This window comes from Equus asinus, chromosome 9 (assembly GCF_041296235.1).
Source record: "Equus asinus isolate D_3611 breed Donkey chromosome 9, EquAss-T2T_v2, whole genome shotgun sequence".
In the NCBI taxonomy this organism is placed as follows: Eukaryota; Metazoa; Chordata; class Mammalia; order Perissodactyla; family Equidae; genus Equus; species Equus asinus.
In genome coordinates, this window is record NC_091798.1 from 7,752,379 (window position 1) to 7,770,655 (window position 18,277).

Below are 18,277 nucleotides of genomic sequence, written 5' to 3' on the forward strand. Positions count from 1 at the left end.
GTCCTTGACCCAGTTCAGGGCTTCAACTTCCTGTGGTCGTCTTGCTTAAGTTTGCACCATGGCCCTACCTACCCCGGGCACCTCTTAGGGCAGACTCAGACGGAAGTGCACTTTCCTGAATTAGCTTGTTTCTAGTAAGTGGTGGCTAAGAAAGAGGGTGGGGCTTGGGGACATAAGTCACTTGTGAGTTTCATTACTGGGCGCAAACCAAGTCAGTGAGATGCCTCACATTCATTGAGAAGAGCTTGGGCCTGAGGAGAGTGACCAACTGCTGCTGCTCCCAGGTAAGAGCCTCCTCTGATTCCTGCCTGCCTCAGCTCCAGCCCCTTGCCCTCATCTCTCCTGCTTGGCCCATGCTGGAGGAGCGGAGGCTGGGAAGACTAAGCCGGCTGGTCCTCCATGGTGACTCCCATCCTCGGCAGGGCTCCTTGGGATACCTTTCAGAAGGAAGGTTCGATCCATGTAGCTAATTCAGCTGAGTTAAGCCAAGAGGCCAACAGTTATTCAAATGTGTGCACACCCTGGGCTGGGTTCTCGGGATCTGGTGATGTGGGAGACATGCCCTTCCCCACAGGGACTCTCAGCTGGAAGAGGCAGACATGAATATGGTTCCTGAGATCTGAATACTGGGGTTTCTTGGGAGAAGCTTCACAGTCACTAGCATGTAGAAGTGCTGAATAAAGTCAAATAGAGTGAATGAATGAATGATTGAGCTAGCTGGGCTTTGAAAGGAGAGGAAAGCTCACCACATTTGTAGCCCTTGGCCCTTTCCAAAGGTAATTGCCTCAGTTACCCCATTTTATCCTTGAAACAGACCTGTAATGTATATGGAACTAACGTCCCTGTTTCACAGATTTAGAAACAGAGTGTAGGTATGTGTGACTGGGGAAATTTCTTAGAAACTGATTTCTTGGGGCCGGCCCCATGACCGAATGGTTAAGTTTGCATCCTCTGCTTCAGTGGCCCAGGGTTTCACTGGTTCGGATCCTGGGTGTGGATATGGCACCACTTATCAGGCCACACTGAGGAGGTGTCCCACGTGCCACAACTAGAAAGACCCACAACTAAAATATGCAACTATGTACTGGGGGGAATTGGGGAGAAAAAGCAGAAAAAAAAAACCCCAACTTATTTCTTGGTTCTCCAAATAAGAAATCTCCTCCCCCCCCAATTTTACAAAGCTGTATTATTACCTATCCATGCCAAGCCCTGTGCTGGGCTGAAGATGCAGAGATGTCTCAGACACAGTGGTTCCGGACTCAGGGAACACTGAATGAAGCTGGACAGTGGGAGAGGGGGCGAAGCTTGTAGTCAATGTGGCCGGAGTGTGACGGGGAACAGCAGGAGAGGAAGCCTGGGTTGAGGACAGTGCGAGGGGCCTGCAATGCCTCCATAAAGAGTTTTAGACTTTTTTTTTCTGGAGTGAGCGACATTCCAATGTGACGTTTTACGTCCTTTCTTAGGGGAGATAGAGCTTGGGAACGACATGATAAAATCTGGTTTTGCATGGTCACTCTGGTGATGTGTTGGGAGCTAGTGGGGCAGGGAGGTGGACAGATTGGAGCAGAAGTATCAGGAAGCTGTTAGAACAATCGGATGGGGGAAGGTCTGGGGCAGTGGCAGTGGGAACTAGGAGGAGGGGACACAGTGGGGAGCTCTTTCTGTCCCAGCTCCTTCAGCCTGAGAACTGACTGCACAGAGCAGGAGAGTGTCAGGGATGCATGCAGGCAAACTGGACTATCAGAGTGAGCAACTAAGCTGGAAGACAGGAAAAGAGTTTCTTGGGGAAAAGTGAAGGAGAAAATGAATGTGGCTTAGACTTTTGAGTTTGAGGGCCCTTCCAGCATCCAGAGAGTGATGTCTAACAGACCATTAGAATTTGGGATTTGGCTCAGGACGGGTGGATTTGGGAGCCCTCATATGGAGGTTTTAATCAAACCTTGGGGGTGAGTGAGATAAGGAGGGAGTGTGGAGGAGAGAGATATGGCCAGAAACCTGGGAGTCCCATTAAGGTGAGAGGAGAGAAGGAGTTATGAAGACTGAGGGACTCAGGAAGGAGGCCCAGCAGAGATGGGCTGTTGAAGACAAGGGACAAGAGAATGGCTCATATTTCTTCCTCTTTTACAGTAAGAGAAGAAATTGAAATTCAAAGAAGTTATAAATGACTTGCCCAAAGTCATGCCATTAGTGGAAGCCCTTTCTGAAGCACAGATCCAGCCCCGTCCACATCTCCCTTCAGGAAGAAATGCGTGCACCTTAGCTTGTCATAAAGGCTATCTGTAGTGCAGCCTGCCTGCTTCTCCAGCAGGTCTTTGGCACCTTCTTACCTTATACCCTTTATTCCAAACCTCTAGAATGTCCCTGAACTTGCAAACACAGCAGCATGTCTGTCTCTCACTGCCTGTGTTAACGTACTATGATTGTTGATGAGGCTGTGAGGTCCCTGAGGGCGAGGCCTGGGTCTGCTTCATCTGTACCCCAGCATCCAGCACAGTAGGCATCAAGAACTCATAAACGTGAATGAATGACAGAATGAATGAATGGCCTTGGGATTAGAAACCAGCTTTCCCAGTGCTCTCTTCCTACACATGCTTCTGGAAGATGAAGGCCTTCTGGTTGATTACTGAAGGATCTATAATCGTCAGAGGTTCTGAGCTCTGCCCACAGCTTCCTTCCTGGTCCTCTTCAGAAGAAAGAAAGTTAAGGGTCTGGGTCACAGTCTCTGAGAGCCTGCAGAATACATGGTTCACCCGGGATGTTCCTTTCTTCCCATAGGTGGCCACCCTCCACTGTGGAACCACATGGACACCATTGGGCCTGCAGGGTTGCGGCAAGGGGAAGGATCCCCCTGCAACCCCCAGGAGGGCTTGCCCTGCCCCTCAGACAGCTCTGAGCTGGTAAGTTCAGCACCGGGTTCCCATCGCATGCCTATTCAAGGCTGTCAAGAGCAGGATCAGCTGAAGATGCCATGGGGCATGGCTCACAGCCGTGCAACGCATTCCAGTTAACCGAGCCTTTCATATCTGATCTGGTAAATTCTCTTTCAAAGCTCAACACAACGGCAAGGCGGTGATTACTTCCTCATTTTACAGCTAAGGAAGAGGGGATTTAGAGAAGTGAAACGACGAGTTTAAGGTGTGACAGGAGCTTGAGCTGAGATGTTTCAGCTCCAAACATATTGCTTTTGCCACCTTGCCACTCAAGCAACGCCCCTGCCCCAAATGGGTGGACACAGTCTAGAAAGGACTGTCTTGGGGATTTCTGGTAGAAAGCTGTGTTCTTGAGGCCCTTCTTTCCCCAATTCTCTTGTCACTCCTGCCTGTCTCCCTCCGCTCAACATAGCCACTGCAGTCAGGCACACCGAGGTGATTCCAGTGGCCCCCTCAACTTGGAGGTTACTATGCAGCATAGTGCGCATGCCTCAGGTTAGCTCAGAGTGAGTTTTCTTTGTCCTGTCGTCTTGACCAAGATTTAGAAGCCCTTTGTCTACCACACCCTCGAACAGGAAAACACTTGTGTAAGTCATTTCATATCTCTTAGTCTTTGTTTCCTCATCAGGAAAATGGAGGAAAATAAAGTCTAATCTTCCCGCCCCCCGGAGGATTAAGTGAGCTAATGGAGATCAAGGACCTGCTCAGAGGAGGCATCTGTGAAAGGCTTCTCGAATTGTTCCCTGCAATTTCTTGAGTTTCCCTGCTTGTTCTGATATCTGCTGGACTTGGCTTGTTGCCCAAACTGTGGGGGCATCACCCCTCACTGTGTTTCATGCTCCTACTCCACCCTTGTCCAACCTCCACCCCAAACCCGGCTGTGAACATTTCCTCTGTGCGTGACTCATAGCTGGGCCACAGAAGTGAGCAATGACTGGGCCGCAGGGCCTGCCTGACTGGGGCTGGCTCTAGGGCCTGCCCCCATCTCCTCTCTTGCTTTGTGCCCCTGCCTCCTGAGACTCCTGCACTGGTCCTACATCTACCCTGCTGGCTCCATTGCACACACCTGCAGTTTAAAGACAATTCCCTTTGGCTTTGGGGGAACTTCACAGGAATTTCCTGTGGCCTTGGGCCCTCTTAGTACAGAGGCCTCATGCTTGGCTCCCCTTCCCACAGTGATCTGAGGAGAAGGTTATTTAACTACATGTGGTCAGAGCCCTGTCCCATCTCAGAGTCCCTTCCTGACCCCTTCCCCCAGGTCTCTTTTTGTCACCAGAGAGGGCATGGAATCAGGCTCTCCAGGCCAGTTGTACCTTGTGCTCTGAGGATAAGGGAACCTACGTTTCACTGAGCGTGCCCTATGGGCCACTCGCTGTTCCACCCTTCATGTCTGCTGTCTCCTCAGTCATCACAGCGTCTCTGAGAAGTAGGTGCTATTTTTGTTCCTGCTTGATAGAGGATAAAACCTGCTCAGAGAGGTGAGGTGATGGGCCCAGACCGACCAACACAGCAAGTTGGTCAATGGAGCCAGTGTTGATGCCATATTGGATTCCCCCGTCTCTAGTGCTTTGCTCCTTGCCCTCCTGGCTGAGGTCTCTCCACATTCTTCCTTGGGAAGGTTGGAGGGGAGACTCCAGTGGCTTCTCCTGGCTGCTGCCTGCCCACTGGAGTCAACCAGGGAAGTTCTTCTGTCTTTCTTGCAGCTTCTGCCATCTCCTAGTCACTCCTCTTGCACCTCTCACTGTGCTTGGGAGGAGAAGGAAGAAAAATATCAATCTGCCCAAGCCATCAACTTCTCTACAACTCTGCTGTTATCATTAAGCAATAATAACACAGCCCTCACATCTGAACAGCACTTTACACTTTCATGTACATTATCTCCTTTAATCCTCATGGCCCCACGACCACTCAATCAACAAATCCTTCCTGAGTGCCTGCCTAGAGCCTGCCACTCTGCGTGGCTCTGAGAGACAGCCATGAACAAGGCACACCCCATGGCACTGGGGGCTTGGGGGGCCTTTTAAGTATTGTTTTTCTTTTGGTTTTCCACGAGAGGTGGCTCTTGTCACCACAGAGAGAGGTTTGATTTGCCCGGGGCCACATAGCCAGGAAGTGGCAGGGTGAGGACTCAGATGTAAGTTTTCTCATCCTAGATACTATGGGGTTTCTTTCCTGCAAACTTCATCAGCTTTGGATTCTTTTCAGGTGAAGGTGTTAGTTTTTATAAGGCTCCCCATTTATGTGGAAACATCTCCACAGTCAGATCTGGGTTCAATTCCCGCCCTGCCCCTTAATAGCTGCTTGGGTTGGGCAAATGACTCTCCCTCTCTGAGCCTCAGTTCTTCATTTGTAACACAGGAATAGCCTCTCCTAGCGTGCATGGCTGCAGGACGCATCTGCTGTAACGTACACATGGAACTGCACATCCAGCCCTCCAGTTAGGATCGTTTACCTCCTTAGGGATCTGTTTCCCATTCTCATACTAAAGTTGGGGCACTGGGTCACTCCTGTCTCCCTCAGTGGGCAGCCTCTCCTCCTTGGCTCTCCCTGCCTCCTCAACCAGGTGCCTGAGTGGTTACTTCACAGATCTGGGTCCAGTTGGGGGCAGCAGGTCGTAGGACTGGAATTCCTGTATGACAGGCAGTGGGGCCTGGGAGAGGCTAAGCCTGGCAAGATGGAGTCACGGGACCCTCCAACCAATCCGAGAAGGCTACTGGAGCCTCTCTGAAGGACAGGCCAGAGGGTCATCTGGGGGCAGTGTCCACACAGATGTGAGGCACGGGGGTGCTTCTTTTTTTTTATTATTATTATTTTTTGTGTATGTGAGGAAGATTCACCCTGAGCTAACCTCCATTGCCAATCTTCCTCTTTTTTTTGCTTGAGGAAGATTAGCCCTAAGCTAATATCTGTGCCAGTCCACCTCTACTTTATATATGGGATGCCTCCACAGCATGGCTGATGAGTGGAGTAGGTCTGCACCCAGGATCCGAACCTGCAAACCCGGGCTGCTGAAGTGGTGCATGTGGGACTTAAACCACTCTGCAGTGGGGCTGGGCCCAGGGGTGCTCGTCTTAAACTCCCCCACCTCAGGCTGCTGGTGGAGAAGAACCTGGGGTGTCCGCTTTCCCCGCCTGCTCACTCCTCCCTTCTCTCTGATCCACACAGGCCCCGCCTTTCCCCAAATCCATCCCCTGGCTCCGAAGGAAATCCCTTTGTGCTCTTCTGCTAGATTTTCAAATGACTCCTTCCTTTCCTTCATTTAGGTTGCCTCTGCAGGGAGACCTTCCCTGACCAATATCCAAAAATACCTCTTCCTCCCTGGTCACTCTCAGACTTCTATTCCTGTCTTTTTTTGTTGTTGTTTAATAGCTACCATTACTACCAGAACCATATTATACATTTATTTGCTGATTTTCTGGCTCCTACACTGGGATCTGACCTCCACAAGAGCAGGCCTCAGCTGGTGGCGCAGCACGTGGTGCTGAGGATGGTGCTGGGCACGTAGGTGGGCCTCAACCGACACTGGTGGGAAGGACGGCCGCCCGGCAGGAGGACTGTCCTCCAAGGGGTGGTCTCCAGATTCTCCTGGGCTGGGCTTGCTCAGGCTCTAGATCGAGTGGGTCAGGAGAGGGAAGCACCTGAACTTGAAGTGTGTTCACGCATTTGTTTGTTTGAGGACAACTCACCCAGCAGTTCGGCTCTGGGTACTGGGGAGCCAGAGAGACATTAATTAAGGTGTGACAGGAGAGAGGACTCACTACACCCCGAATTCAAAGAAGTGGAGGGGGTGGGAAGGTATAGGGAGCTGAGAAGGAGCCACAAAGGAATGGAGCAGGAGGAGGAATTGAGTGGGTCTTCCCTCCAGAAAGAAGCCTTCTGAGGATGCAGGAGCTGGGTGCAGGCGGTGAGGGGCAGGAGAGTTAGATGTGTGAGGAGGCCAGGAGTGGGACTGGGCAGGCTCTGTGGAGGCCAGCAAGGCTAGAGAGGGCTCAGGCCAGCCTCTGGGGAAGCCGAGAGTGGCTTGCTGGTCTGGACTGATGAGGGGAGATGTGAGCCTGCCAGGGCTGGCCTGTCCTGGTTGGAGTCAGGGAACTTGGCTAGGTCAACAGGGCTCCCAGCCAGATGTTGGCCTGTTTCTCCCCAGGTGCAGGAGTGCCTGCGGCAATTCAAGGTGACAGGTGCACAGCTACAGCAGATCCAGGCCAGCCTCCTGGGCTCCATGGAGCAGGCCCTGGGAGGGCAGACAAGCCCTGCCCCTGCTGTCCGGATGCTGCCCACATATGTGGGGTCCACCCCACATGGCACTGGTAGGTGACCAAAATGTGTGGCCAGGACTGGGGAGAGAGCTCTCATCTAAGGGAGGGCGCCGTTCCTTATCCCTGACTCTATCTGTAATGCCCCCATCTCTAAGCTCCCTTGACGAGACTTTGCAGGCCTTGGGGATGTTTCTGGGAGGCAGAGGGCTTGGTCTTGCCAGCTGCATGCCTCTCTGTGACTTGCTTTCTCCCAGAGCAAGGAGACTTCGTGGTGCTGGAGCTGGGGGCCACGGGGGCCTCGCTGCGCATTCTGTGGGTGACCCTGACGGGCATTGAGGGGCACAGGATAGAGCCCCGGAGCCAGGAGTTTGTGATCCCCCAAGAGGTGATGCTGGGTCCTGGTCAGCAGGTGAGCACTCACTGCCCAGTCTCTGGGGCCCAGCTGGGCAGCTAGGGCTTTGGTGGGCCGAGCTGAGCCCCTTATCTGTCCCACAGCTCTTTGACTTTGCTGCCCGCTGCCTGTCTGAGTTCCTGGATGCTCTCCCTGTGGGAAATCAGGGTCTGAAACTTGGGTTCAACTTCTCCTTCCCTTGTCACCAGACAGGCCTGGACAGGGTGAGGCAGAGTGGGCACATGGACTGTGGGTAGAGGGGCTGCAACTCCATGAACGCCATTGGAGGAGTGACTTGGTTTTCTTCCTCCCAGAGCACCCTAATTTCCTGGACCAAAGGTTTTAGGTGCAGTGGTGTGGAAGGCCAGGATGTGGTCCAGCTGCTGCGAGAGGCCATCCAGAGGCAGGGGGTGAGTGGAGGCAGGGGTGATGGGCGGGCTGCCCACTTGGCTTCTGCAGGGCCCGCTTTTCATTCCTGTTTATATCCTTTATCCAGTTTAGCCCTGGGGTAAATGCTGCTACCATTCCCATTTTGTAGGTAAGGAGGCTGAGGCTAAGAAAGATCAAATAAATGTTCAGGACTGTTGGGGGAAGCAAAGAAGAGAAGTCTTGACCCATCTCCCAGTCTAGTGGGGAAAGCATTCCAATGTGACAGTCCCAGTTGAGGAGGTGGTTCCGATGACTCGTGGAGCACTGGGGCCAGCACACCAAGACTTGAGCAGGGACTTGAAGGAGGAGTTTTCCAGGTGCAGAAGCTGGGGCTGGGGAGGAAGATCCAGTTTCAGAGGGACGTATGCAAAAGTCTGGAGGCCTGAGAGAGGCGGATCCATCTGGACTAACTGTGCGGGCTGTGTGAGTGGCAGAAGTCAGAGCTGGGAGGAGCAGGCTCAGGGAGCCAGGCCAGGACGAGGGTGAGCAAGTGAGGTGCCTACAGCACAGTCTCAAGGTGCAGCATCTGCCACCCTCATCCTGGTCCTGTGGGGGGCCAGTGTTCTGGAGGTGATGGCTGAGGTTGGGAGCCCCTGAGACTCCCAGGGCCTGAGCTGAGGGCAGAGGAGCCAAGGGGAGGATGGGATGGGAGGAAAATCCTCCGTAGGGTGGGGGTGCCTAGAATGTATGTGACACAAATGTGTAGGTCATTGTTTCATGGACTCTGGGCATCTCCATCTAAGCTGGAGCCCCAGCCCTGCCCATCCCCCAGGTTCCCAGGTCTGCCCCTTCAGGCCAGGCCCAACCTCTGCCCTCTCCATTGTCTAGGCCTACAGCATCGATGTGGTTGCCGTGGTGAATGACACAGTGGGCACTATGATGGGCTGCGAGCCAGGGGTTGGGCCGTGTGAGGTCGGGCTCATTGTAGGTGAGCTGTGGACCATTTGTGATGGTGGGTGGGGTGCATGGCTGCCTGGAGGGCAGGCCCTGATGGCGTCATCCCTGTCAGACACCGGCACCAATGCGTGTTACATGGAGGAGGCGCGACATGTGGCAGTGCTGGACGAGGACCGGGGCCGCGTCTGCATCAGTGTCGAATGGGGCTCCTTCAGTGATGATGGGGCCCTGGGACCAGTGTTGACCATCTTCGACTGTGCCCTGGACCATGAGTCCCTGAATCCTGGTGCCCAGAGGTGGCCCCAGCTTCTGCTCTAGGCCCTATCACTGCTCTGCTCCCCTCCCCCTCTGCTGTCTCTGTACTCCAGCCCTCAGGCCCTTCCCTTTCACTTGGAGAGTCTCCAGGTTGCTCTCTGGGGGGACCCTGGCCAGGCTCAAAGAAAGAAGGGCACAAGGTTCTAGAACCTAGAGTTTTTAACCCTTGGCCCTCCCTTATTCCTGACTCTGACCGGTCCTTACAGGAGTTGGGGGTTTGGGAGTAGCTGAGCAAAGTGTCCCCTGCCCTCCTTTGGGTTCCGCCACCTTCCAGGAGCCCCCTGAACCTAACCTAAGCTGGAGGGGTAGCAGGGTCTGGGTAAACTCCCACCTGTCTCCGGGGGGGCCATTTCCTTCTGGAATATTTAGTCTGGGGACCCCCAAAAAATGACCTCTCTTTGGGGACTCTTGGAGGTGGGGCCAGGTGGGCTGAGGGCTTAGGAAAGGCTCTGTCCAGCCACTTTTCCCACCCGCAGGTTTGAGAAGATGATTGGGGGTCTATACCTGGGTGAGCTGGTGCGGCTGGTGCTGGCTCACCTGGCCCAGTGTGGGGTCCTCTTTGGCGGCTGTGCTTCCCCTGCCCTGCTGAGCCGAGGCAGCATCCTCCTGGAGCACGTGGCTGAGATGGAGGAGTGAGTGGGAAAAGCCAGTGGGCTTACACAAGGGGCTTCTTGGCTTGGGAGAGGGGAGCATGCTGTAGTCCCCCAGGTAGCCAAGGGACTTTGGGGAGGCAGGGAACTTCTGGGATACCTGAGCCCTAAAGAATCACCCTGTCCTACCCCCCTACCCCCAGCCCCTCGGTCGGGGCAGCCCGTGTGCACACTATCCTGCAGGACTTGGGCCTGAACCCCGGGGCCTCAGATGCCAAGCTCGTGCAGGACGTGTGTGCGGCGGTGTGTACACGGGCTGCCCAGCTCTGTGCAGCCGCCCTGGCCGCCGTCCTCTCTCGCCTTCAGCACAGCCGGGAGCAGCAGACGCTTCAGATCGCTGTGGCCACCGGAGGCCGAGTGTTTGAGCGACACCCCAGGTATTGGGAATACACAGGATCTTGTGTGAGCAGGTAGCAAAAACATGTGTGTGTTTGTCGTTCACACCCAGAAAGCACTCTGGTACCACAGGTGCAAGGCAGTGGGTTTTAAATGGCACCCAAGCAGAGTGAGGCCAGATAGGGGCTGGGGAGTGGGCAAAAGAGGTCAGAGGAGAGAGAGAGAAGATGTTTCTCCTTGAGTGTGCAAGGGAGGGGGTTGCTGGGAGCACTGGGCATATGGTTGTTGCACAGATGAATTTAGAATTGAATTGATTTGAAGTGATGGGACCCAGGGCTTCAGCAAGCCCTAGGGGTCAGGGCCAGGTATCAAGCCAGGATGGGCCTGGTATATGTCTGTGTAGGTTCCTCAGCATTCTGCAGGAGACAGTGATGTTCCTGGCCCCCAAATGTGATGTCTCCTTCATCCCCTCTCTGGATGGGGGTGGCCGAGGTGTGGCAATGGTGACTGCCGTGGCTGCCCGCCTGGCTGCCCACCAGCGCCTACTGGAGGAGACCCTGGCACCATTCCGATTGAGCCAAGAGCAGCTGGCAGCAGTGCAGGCACAGATACGGGAGGCCATGATCAAGGGGCTCCGAGGGGAGGCCTCCTCCCTCCGCATGCTGCCAACTTACGTCCGGGCAACGCCTGATGGCAGTGGTGAGGACCTGGCCTGAGTATGGGGCTGCGACATGGGCTCCTGGGGGTCACAGTATGTGCTGGGGTGGAGCCACCTGCTCTGTCCTGACACTGAAGGTCTCTATTCCACAGAGCGTGGGGACTTCCTGGCCCTGGATCTCGGGGGCACCAACTTCCGGGTCCTCCTTGTGCGTGTGGCCATGGGAGGTGTGCAGATCACCAACCAGGTCTACTCTATCCCTGAGTGTGTGGCCCAGGGCTCTGGACAGCAGGTACCCACAGCCTGGGCCTGGGTCAGGGGTGGGGAAGGGTCAGGGGTAGCCTGTTCTCTGACTTGCCTCAACCCTCAGCTCTTTGACCACATTGTGGACTGCATCATGGACTTCCAGCAGAAGCAGGGCCTGAGTGGGCAGAGCCTCCCCCTGGGTTTCACCTTCTCCTTCCCGTGCAGGCAGCTCGGCCTAGACCAGGTGAGGGAGGGAGGGCCAGGAGAAGCCATCCCCAGGGACTCCCCCTCACCTTGAATTCCCTTCATGGAGTGGGCAGGAAGCCTGGAAGAGGCTTTGAGGGTCCTGGGCTGAGCGGAGGGGCAAGAGAAGGCATGCTAAACTTGGCCTGCACTCAGCCTCAGTTTCCCCAGACATGGTGTGCCCAGGTAGAGGGGGTGTGGTGAAGTGGCCTGGAATCTAGGGCTATGCAGAGGCCTGGGATGGAGAAGGACATGGATACCCAGTGGGCAGGAGAGTGGAGCCAGGGTTGGGTCTGGGGCACTTGGGAGCAGTGCAGGCCCAGGTTGGGGCTGACCAGCCAACAATTGACTGTCTCACCCACACTGGCATAGCGGACCTGCGGGGAGCAGTGTTTGTTCTGGCTCTCAAAGGGGCTTGTGGTTGCACTGTTTCTTTGCCCTCTCTCCCCTTCGCGGCCTTGCTTGTGACCCTCTCAGTGCCTCGGGGTTGGGCACCCGACTCGGGTGGCGGAGCAGCAGGTGCGGGTCTAGACATGGCACCCACTCAACACACACCTCTGCGTGTCCTTTAGTGAGAATGGTAACCTCTCAGCGCCCACACCTGAGGCCTGGTGTGGAGACAGCTCTGCCCAGACCTCCAGCCCAAGCTCCCAGGAGTCTCCTCCTCGACACCCTCAACTTCTGCTGAAAAGCCTCTGGTGACGAGGAGCTCGCTGCCCCTGAAGGCACCCATGGCCGTTTTCCCCACCTCCCCCCGCTGAAACCTCTGCCTGCTCTGCTCCAACTAGCCTCCGTGCAGCTTTCGCGCCAACCTCCCTCAGACATCTGCCTCTGCACTTGGCTCTCCTCTACACCATGGGCTTTTGGATCGCGCAGTGGGTCAGCAGAGTGTCTCTGCTGGTCTGCTCTGCTCCAGGCTGAGCATCCTGGCGCCTCGTGATTATTCTTTGTAAGGTCTGAGAAGCAGGCGGGACTTAGTGTGCAAGATCAGGCAGGCGTGTAAGAAACGTGGTCCTATTAATGTTCTATACCTGAACTTAATTTCTATGTTAAACCCATATTCTTCTGAGGGGTGAAAACTTAACGTTAATCAATCTGGGGACTCTCTTCCCCAGGTAGGCGCTCCTCTCAGCTGCACAGTATCCTTTGCTGTACAGAACGTGCAGACACGCAAGGAGCTTGGGGAGGTGCCAGGCCCCAGCTGTCTGGCCTCTACCACATCTGCTCTTGGGTCCTCACACCTCCCTGGACGTTGTGTGGGGAAGGACGGCAGACGCCACCTCCGCTCTCAGATCACCCAAAGCCCTCCGTCTCCCCCCCTCCCCAACAGGGGCGTGCCTAGGGTGGAGGGCAGCCTTTTCAGGAAGCCATCCAAAACCTGGCTCTGACTTCCCCGCCAGCTCCCCTTCCCCAGCAGAGGGGGTCTTTCTCTTGTCTGGGAGCAAGGAAGCTTTGCTATTTCTCATGATCCAGTCCCCCCTAAACTGGCTCTCCGTCTCATTCACTCTCTCACTCTCTCTGGTGTCTCTTTCTGAGACAGTGAGCGTAGAACACTCTAGCTGTGGTTACATGGGGAAAGGCATAAAAGGAAATATTACTGGGGGAAATGTTGGTTAATATTTCTAAAATGTCCTGCCCCAAAGATTTCCAGAGCTGCTCTCCATGCTCCTACTTTGGGCAGAGCAGGCCTTTTCTCCTAACAGCAGTGGAGTAATTCCTATCCCCCTTCGCACTCCCCCAGAGGAGGCACATAAGAAAAGCACAGTCCTAAGCGCAGTCAAGCCCCGGTCAATAAGTTCACAGACTAAGGCCAATTTCCCACGGTCAAGGCCCCACCCATCCTGCCTGGGTGTCTGGGTTCTGGCTTTTCCATTTGTCCTTCGCTCATATCTGGAACACAAGTGAATCTCCCATCGACGTGGCTCTGTCCCAACCCCGAAAATTCCTTCCTCTCAAGCGACTCTTGCTAGTTCTTTCTGGAAGAGCGGACTCTGCTGTCATTTGGACCTCAGAGCCTTCTCCATCCTCCCCTTTCTCACACACGGCACTTATTTTACCAGCTCTGTTCATTCCTAACCCAATTACAAAGGGCCATTCCTTCTGGGCAAACATCTTAAAATGGCCAGACCCTCAGACCATCTGAGCATTCTGGTACTAATAATAGAAAGGCGTAGGTCGGATGGTTATTAATAGGTTTCTTCACACTGGAAGGCTCCTGGGGAGTTGGGAGGGGGCAGAAGGCAAGGCCCTCTGTCATCTGGCGGAGTGGGCATGGAATCCTGCTTGGGGAGGGGGAAATCATATGCTCCTTATGGGGTGCAGGCTTTGGGAGCGCTGAGATTCCAAGGGGCCTCCAGCTTCCTGCCCCTCCTTGGTCCCACCCCAGGGCATTCTCCTGAACTGGACGAAGGGTTTCAATGCGTCAGACTGTGAGGGCCAAGATGTTGTGTGTCTGCTACGGGAAGCCATTGGGCGCAGGAAGGTAAGGGGTCTGCCTCCAGGGCTGCTTTGGGGCTGCAGTAGGCCTCGAGGGGAATGAAGGATCTCCTGCTTCCTGAGAAGGGGCCTTCTGCATGAGAGACCTCTGGGTCCAGTGCTGGTTACTGTGACGACCATGTTGCCCAGCAACTAGCAGCATCCTTTTGTGTGCAGGGAGTGGAGCTGAATGTGGTTGCCATTGTCAATGACACAGTGGGGACCATGATGTCCTGTGGCTATGAGGATCCCCATTGTGAAGTCGGCCTCATTGTCGGTGAGGAGGGCTCTGCTCTTCTGTGCCTTTACTGTCTGATGCTAATTCACTGCCTCCTGTTGATTCCTCAGGTCGGATGTTCCCCTGGCCTTGGGGATCATTCTCTTCTGACCCAATGGGGCCCTGGAACACTCTGTCGGACTGGGAATCCAGAGTTTGGGTGTCTAGCCCAAACTCAGCTACTGACTCACAATCATTTCAGCTCTCTGAGCCTCAATTTGCCCATCTATTAAATGGATCGAAGCTCTGGAGTCACACAGATTTGGGTAGAAATACTAGCTCTGCCACTTCCACCTGCAGGCTCTTGGGCAAGTCACCAGAGCCTCAGTTCCCTCATCTCTAAGATGGAGATAATAGTGATGCCTGTCTCAAGGAGTCATGAGGTGGGGGTGGGGGTGGGAGGGGAGAATGAGCTGTGAGGGTCCTTCAGGTAGTCCAAGGTTCTAAGTCTTTATTAAGCACCTATCCTGTGGCCAGCTAGGGGCTGGATGAAGGGACTGGAAGACACATAAAGAAGGGGAAAATGCCTGCCTTCTTGGAACTGACTGTTTAGTGGGGGTTGAGCCCAGAACAGCACATGGCAATCAGAGAAAGCAGAATCTGACTCTACGTGCCGGGGTAACAAGGCCAAGTTTGGAAAGGAAGTGGTCCCAACATGTATGGGGCTTGAAAAGAAAGCCTTAAAAGAAGGGATTTGGCTAGGCAGGGGAGGAGCGCTCCCACAGCTCACTGGGCATCAGTCTCTTGGAGCAGGAGGTACATGGTAGCTTCCCAAGAGACTGGGAGCTTCTGGAACATAGATCCTGGCATGGGGAGGTGCTCAAGAGAGGCATGCCCGGACTGCTGTGTGAATAAACAACTGGACAGAGGAATTCCAGGGGGGGCCAACAAGGAGACCACCTGCCTAGAGCTGCCCGTGTTGGGGAGAGGAATGGGCTGCCTTACCCAGGGTATGCCCTCTGCCTGCAACACCTTTCCTCTCTGTGCTTCTTGGCTTCAAGGTCAAATCCAAACATCACTGTCTCTCTGTAGCTTTTCCTGACCCTCTAGGCAGGAAGACTTACCCGTGCTCAGGGCTCCCAGATGTTCTTCTTTGCACTTCTATTTGGGCACATACAGGCAGTATCTGGGTTGGCTGCTTATTGTCCAATCTCTGGCCACTGTGGAGCTCCGTGATTCTCATGTCTGATTCCTGTCTGTGACCCCAGCTCCTGGCCCAGCACCGGCTAGTTTGACTAGAGATCTGGAAGGCCAGTCCAGGGAGCTTGGGCCTCTCACTTGCACACAGTTGGGGATTCACACATTTCCCAAGGGAATGACATAACTAATGGACATTTTAGGAGCGCCCTGAGGTAGCATGTGAGACACACTGATGGTGGTGCTGGTAGGGGAAATGGTGGAGGCCCGGTGGGCTTGGTGCTGGCAGGGTCCATAGAAGGAATGTCAGGAAGGAGGGAAGACCAGGACCCGGGACAAGTCATGAGCATGGGGAGATGGAGAGATATGGAATGAGCTCAAATTTTGCCATTTTAGTGTGGGAGGGCTCAGAGGGATCTTGTCTGTGTCAGTAAATGGCTCCCACCCATCGGGCCTCTCTGCAGGAACTGGCACCAATGCCTGCTACATGGAAGAGCTCCAGAATGTGGCGGGCGTGGCTGGGGACTCAGGCCACATGTGCATCAACATGGAGTGGGGTGCCTTTGGGGACGATGGCTCTCTGGACGTGCTCAGCACCTGCTTCGATGCAAGTGTGGACCAGGCATCCATCAACCCTGGCAAGCAGAGGTGGGGCTAGGCCAGGCAAGGGTGGCTGGTGGTGGCTGGTGCTGGTGAGGTCTCCTGCCCTGTGCAGACACACGCTTTCACGCAGGTTTGAGAAGATGATCAGTGGCATGTACCTGGGAGAGATCGTCCGCCACATCCTCCTGCATTTGACCAGCCTTGGAGTTCTCTTCCGGGGCCAGCAGACTCAGTGCCTTCAGACCAGGGACATCTTCAAGACCAAGTTTCTCTCTGAGATTGAAAGGTGCTGGGGCCTGCATTACCTCCCTCCACCTCCCAAAGGAGCCTATCCTTCTACTTTGGGTGGAATGCTGGTTGGTGGGAGGAATCATGAGAGAGGAGGAGCTAATGCAGGACCCTCCCTCTCTGTGCTCTATTCCTTCCTGTCCCCAGTGACAGCCTGGCCCTGAGGCAGGTCCGAGCCATCCTGGAGGATCTGGGGCTGCCTTTGACCTCAGATGACGCCCTGATGGTCCTGGAGGTGTGCCAGGCTGTGTCCCAACGGGCTGCCCAGCTCTGTGGGGCGGGTGTGGCTGCCGTGGTGGAGAAGATCCGTGAGAACCGGGGTCTGGAAGAGCTGACCGTGTCTGTAGGGGTGGATGGGACCCTCTACAAATTGCACCCCCAGTGAGTCTGGGTGCCGGCCTGGGCAGGGAGGCATGGCCAGGTGGGGCCTGACTGGCCTGGGCTTATCTCAGGCCCTCCCCCTCACAGCTTCTCCAGCATGGTGGCAGCCACAGTGCGGAAGCTGGCCCCTCGCTGTGTGGTCACCTTTCTTCAGTCAGAGGATGGGTCCGGCAAAGGTGCAGCCCTGGTCACTGCCGTTGCCTGTCGCCTTGCCCAGATGGCCCGTGTCTGAAGAAGTCTCTAGGAAGCAGCTTTGTTGGACCGGAGCCCGGGCCCTGTCTGTTTCCCAGCCAGGCCCGGCCACCCAAGACTCCTCGAACAGCCATGGGTGACCCCTCTGTGGCCACTGGCCTCGACCCCTGGCTTTCCCGGAGAGAAGTAGCACTTGGGTTAGCAATATATATATATAATTTATTTACATTCACGTCCGCTAAAATCCCTATGCGCCCCGGCGGCCGGGCAAGGCTGTGTACATAAGGCCAAGTGTAAGTGCGTGAATGCACTTAAGACAGAGTCAGGGCACGAGCTTCACACAACAGGCCCCGGACAGGGGCACGGCCGGCCCCAGGAACGGGCACGCCACGGCACGCACACTCGCCATAGTCCAGCCCGGGACTCCCTTTGCATATTCACACGCCCCGTTGGGCAGGGCTCCTCGTGGCTGGGGGCAGGGGTAGGATTGAGGAGGAGCTGTTGGGTGTCCCTGGGTGGGGAGGTGGGAGAAGGGCAGCATGTGAGAGGCAGATGTGGACTGGCACCAGGCGTGAGAGACATGAGTGGCCTCCGGGTGTGCAGCGTGAGATGTGTGTGTGTGTGGAGATGAATGTGAGATGAGCACACAAGACATGTGTGGGCACATGCCTGTGTGGGGGTCGTGTGCCTGAATCCAGGGGCCGCCCCCTGTCTGGCTGTGGCCCTCGGTCCCGCAGGCTTGGAGCTGGGCCCCTCAGATGTGCCCTTACCCAGCAGGCACAGAAATGTTTGCATAAGGTCCAGCTCAGGCAGGAGCTCTGGGGCCATGTCCCGAGCCCAGTGTGTGCGTGCATGCTCGTGTGCATGCGGCCCCCGGCCAGGGGCAGGAGGAGAGGTAGCATCACACGCACATACACACACATACAGGGGACTACGCCTGGCCCGGCCTCCAGGCACTGTCCACCCTGGACCCTGGCAGAGTCACAGCAGGTGGCAGTGCCAGCCTGGCCAGACAGGCCGTGGAGGGGCGGGAGTGTGGGCAGGGCACTACACAAGGGCCAGTGTTAGGAGACAGTGTCCACCAGGAGGGGGCCTGTCCACGCAGCTCTCCCCAGGGTTGGGGAAGGGCCCTGTCCGGCTTCTGCCTGTCCCTGGCGGGTGCCAAAGCTGGTGAGAGTGTAGGCATTGTGGGCCTGGCTGGCCTCAGCACTCGGCCTCCGACACTGTGAAGAGGCCAGCATCTGGCTGGCCCAGTCCGGCCACTGCTGCAGCCAGCTGGCTGAGGTTGCCGTTGGGGAAGTGCCGGGCCTCCCACAGGTTGAGGATCATGGCTGTGGGGCTGGGCTTGGAGGCAAAGAAGCTGAGATGGCTGTGGAGGAGAGTGGAGGAGAGCCTGTCAGCAGGCTGCTGGTTCCTGCCCCCAAGCCTGCCTGCCCAAGGTCAGGGCTTCCCCTCAGCCAAGTGCACTGGACACCCCAGCTGCTGGTGGCTGGGCCACAGCCTCATAGGGTGTCCCGTCCACCCCACCTATCCTACCCACACAGGCTGGACTGCAGATGGCCTTCACAGTCCC

At 55.6% G+C, this 18,277-nt stretch overlaps 2 protein-coding genes across 4 annotated transcripts in view; one reads left to right on the plus strand and one right to left on the minus strand.

Moving 5' to 3' along the window:
• The first annotated feature begins 148 nt into the window (after window positions 1-148).
• Window positions 149-16,932, plus strand: HK3 (hexokinase 3). 2 transcript variants are annotated; one of them, XM_014826825.3, is made up of 19 exons: window positions 149-284; window positions 2,776-2,897; window positions 7,075-7,237; window positions 7,441-7,595; window positions 7,682-7,801; window positions 7,892-7,987; window positions 8,835-8,934; window positions 9,016-9,199; window positions 9,695-9,850; window positions 10,012-10,245; window positions 10,608-10,903; window positions 11,015-11,154; window positions 11,233-11,352; window positions 13,738-13,833; window positions 14,004-14,103; window positions 15,705-15,888; window positions 15,974-16,129; window positions 16,279-16,512; window positions 16,600-16,932. In XM_014826825.3, the coding sequence occupies exons 2-19, from the start codon at window positions 2,802-2,804 to the stop codon at window positions 16,742-16,744; spliced, it is 2,775 nt and encodes a 924-aa protein (XP_014682311.1). In that variant the 5' UTR covers window positions 149-284; window positions 2,776-2,801; the 3' UTR covers window positions 16,745-16,932. The 2 variants fall into 2 exon arrangements, with proteins under 2 accessions (XP_014682311.1, XP_044633562.1); XM_044777627.2 differs by lacking the exon at window positions 11,233-11,352.
• UNC5A (unc-5 netrin receptor A) overlaps window positions 16,903-18,277 on the minus strand; it is a 61,164-nt gene continuing 59,789 nt past the window's right edge. For both annotated transcript variants that reach the window (XM_014826827.3, XM_014826828.3), the window contains one exon: window positions 16,903-18,073. In XM_014826827.3, coding sequence (XP_014682313.3) covers window positions 17,908-18,073 — 166 coding nt within the window. In that variant the 3' untranslated portion in view covers window positions 16,903-17,907. The remainder of the gene's footprint in view (window positions 18,074-18,277) is intronic.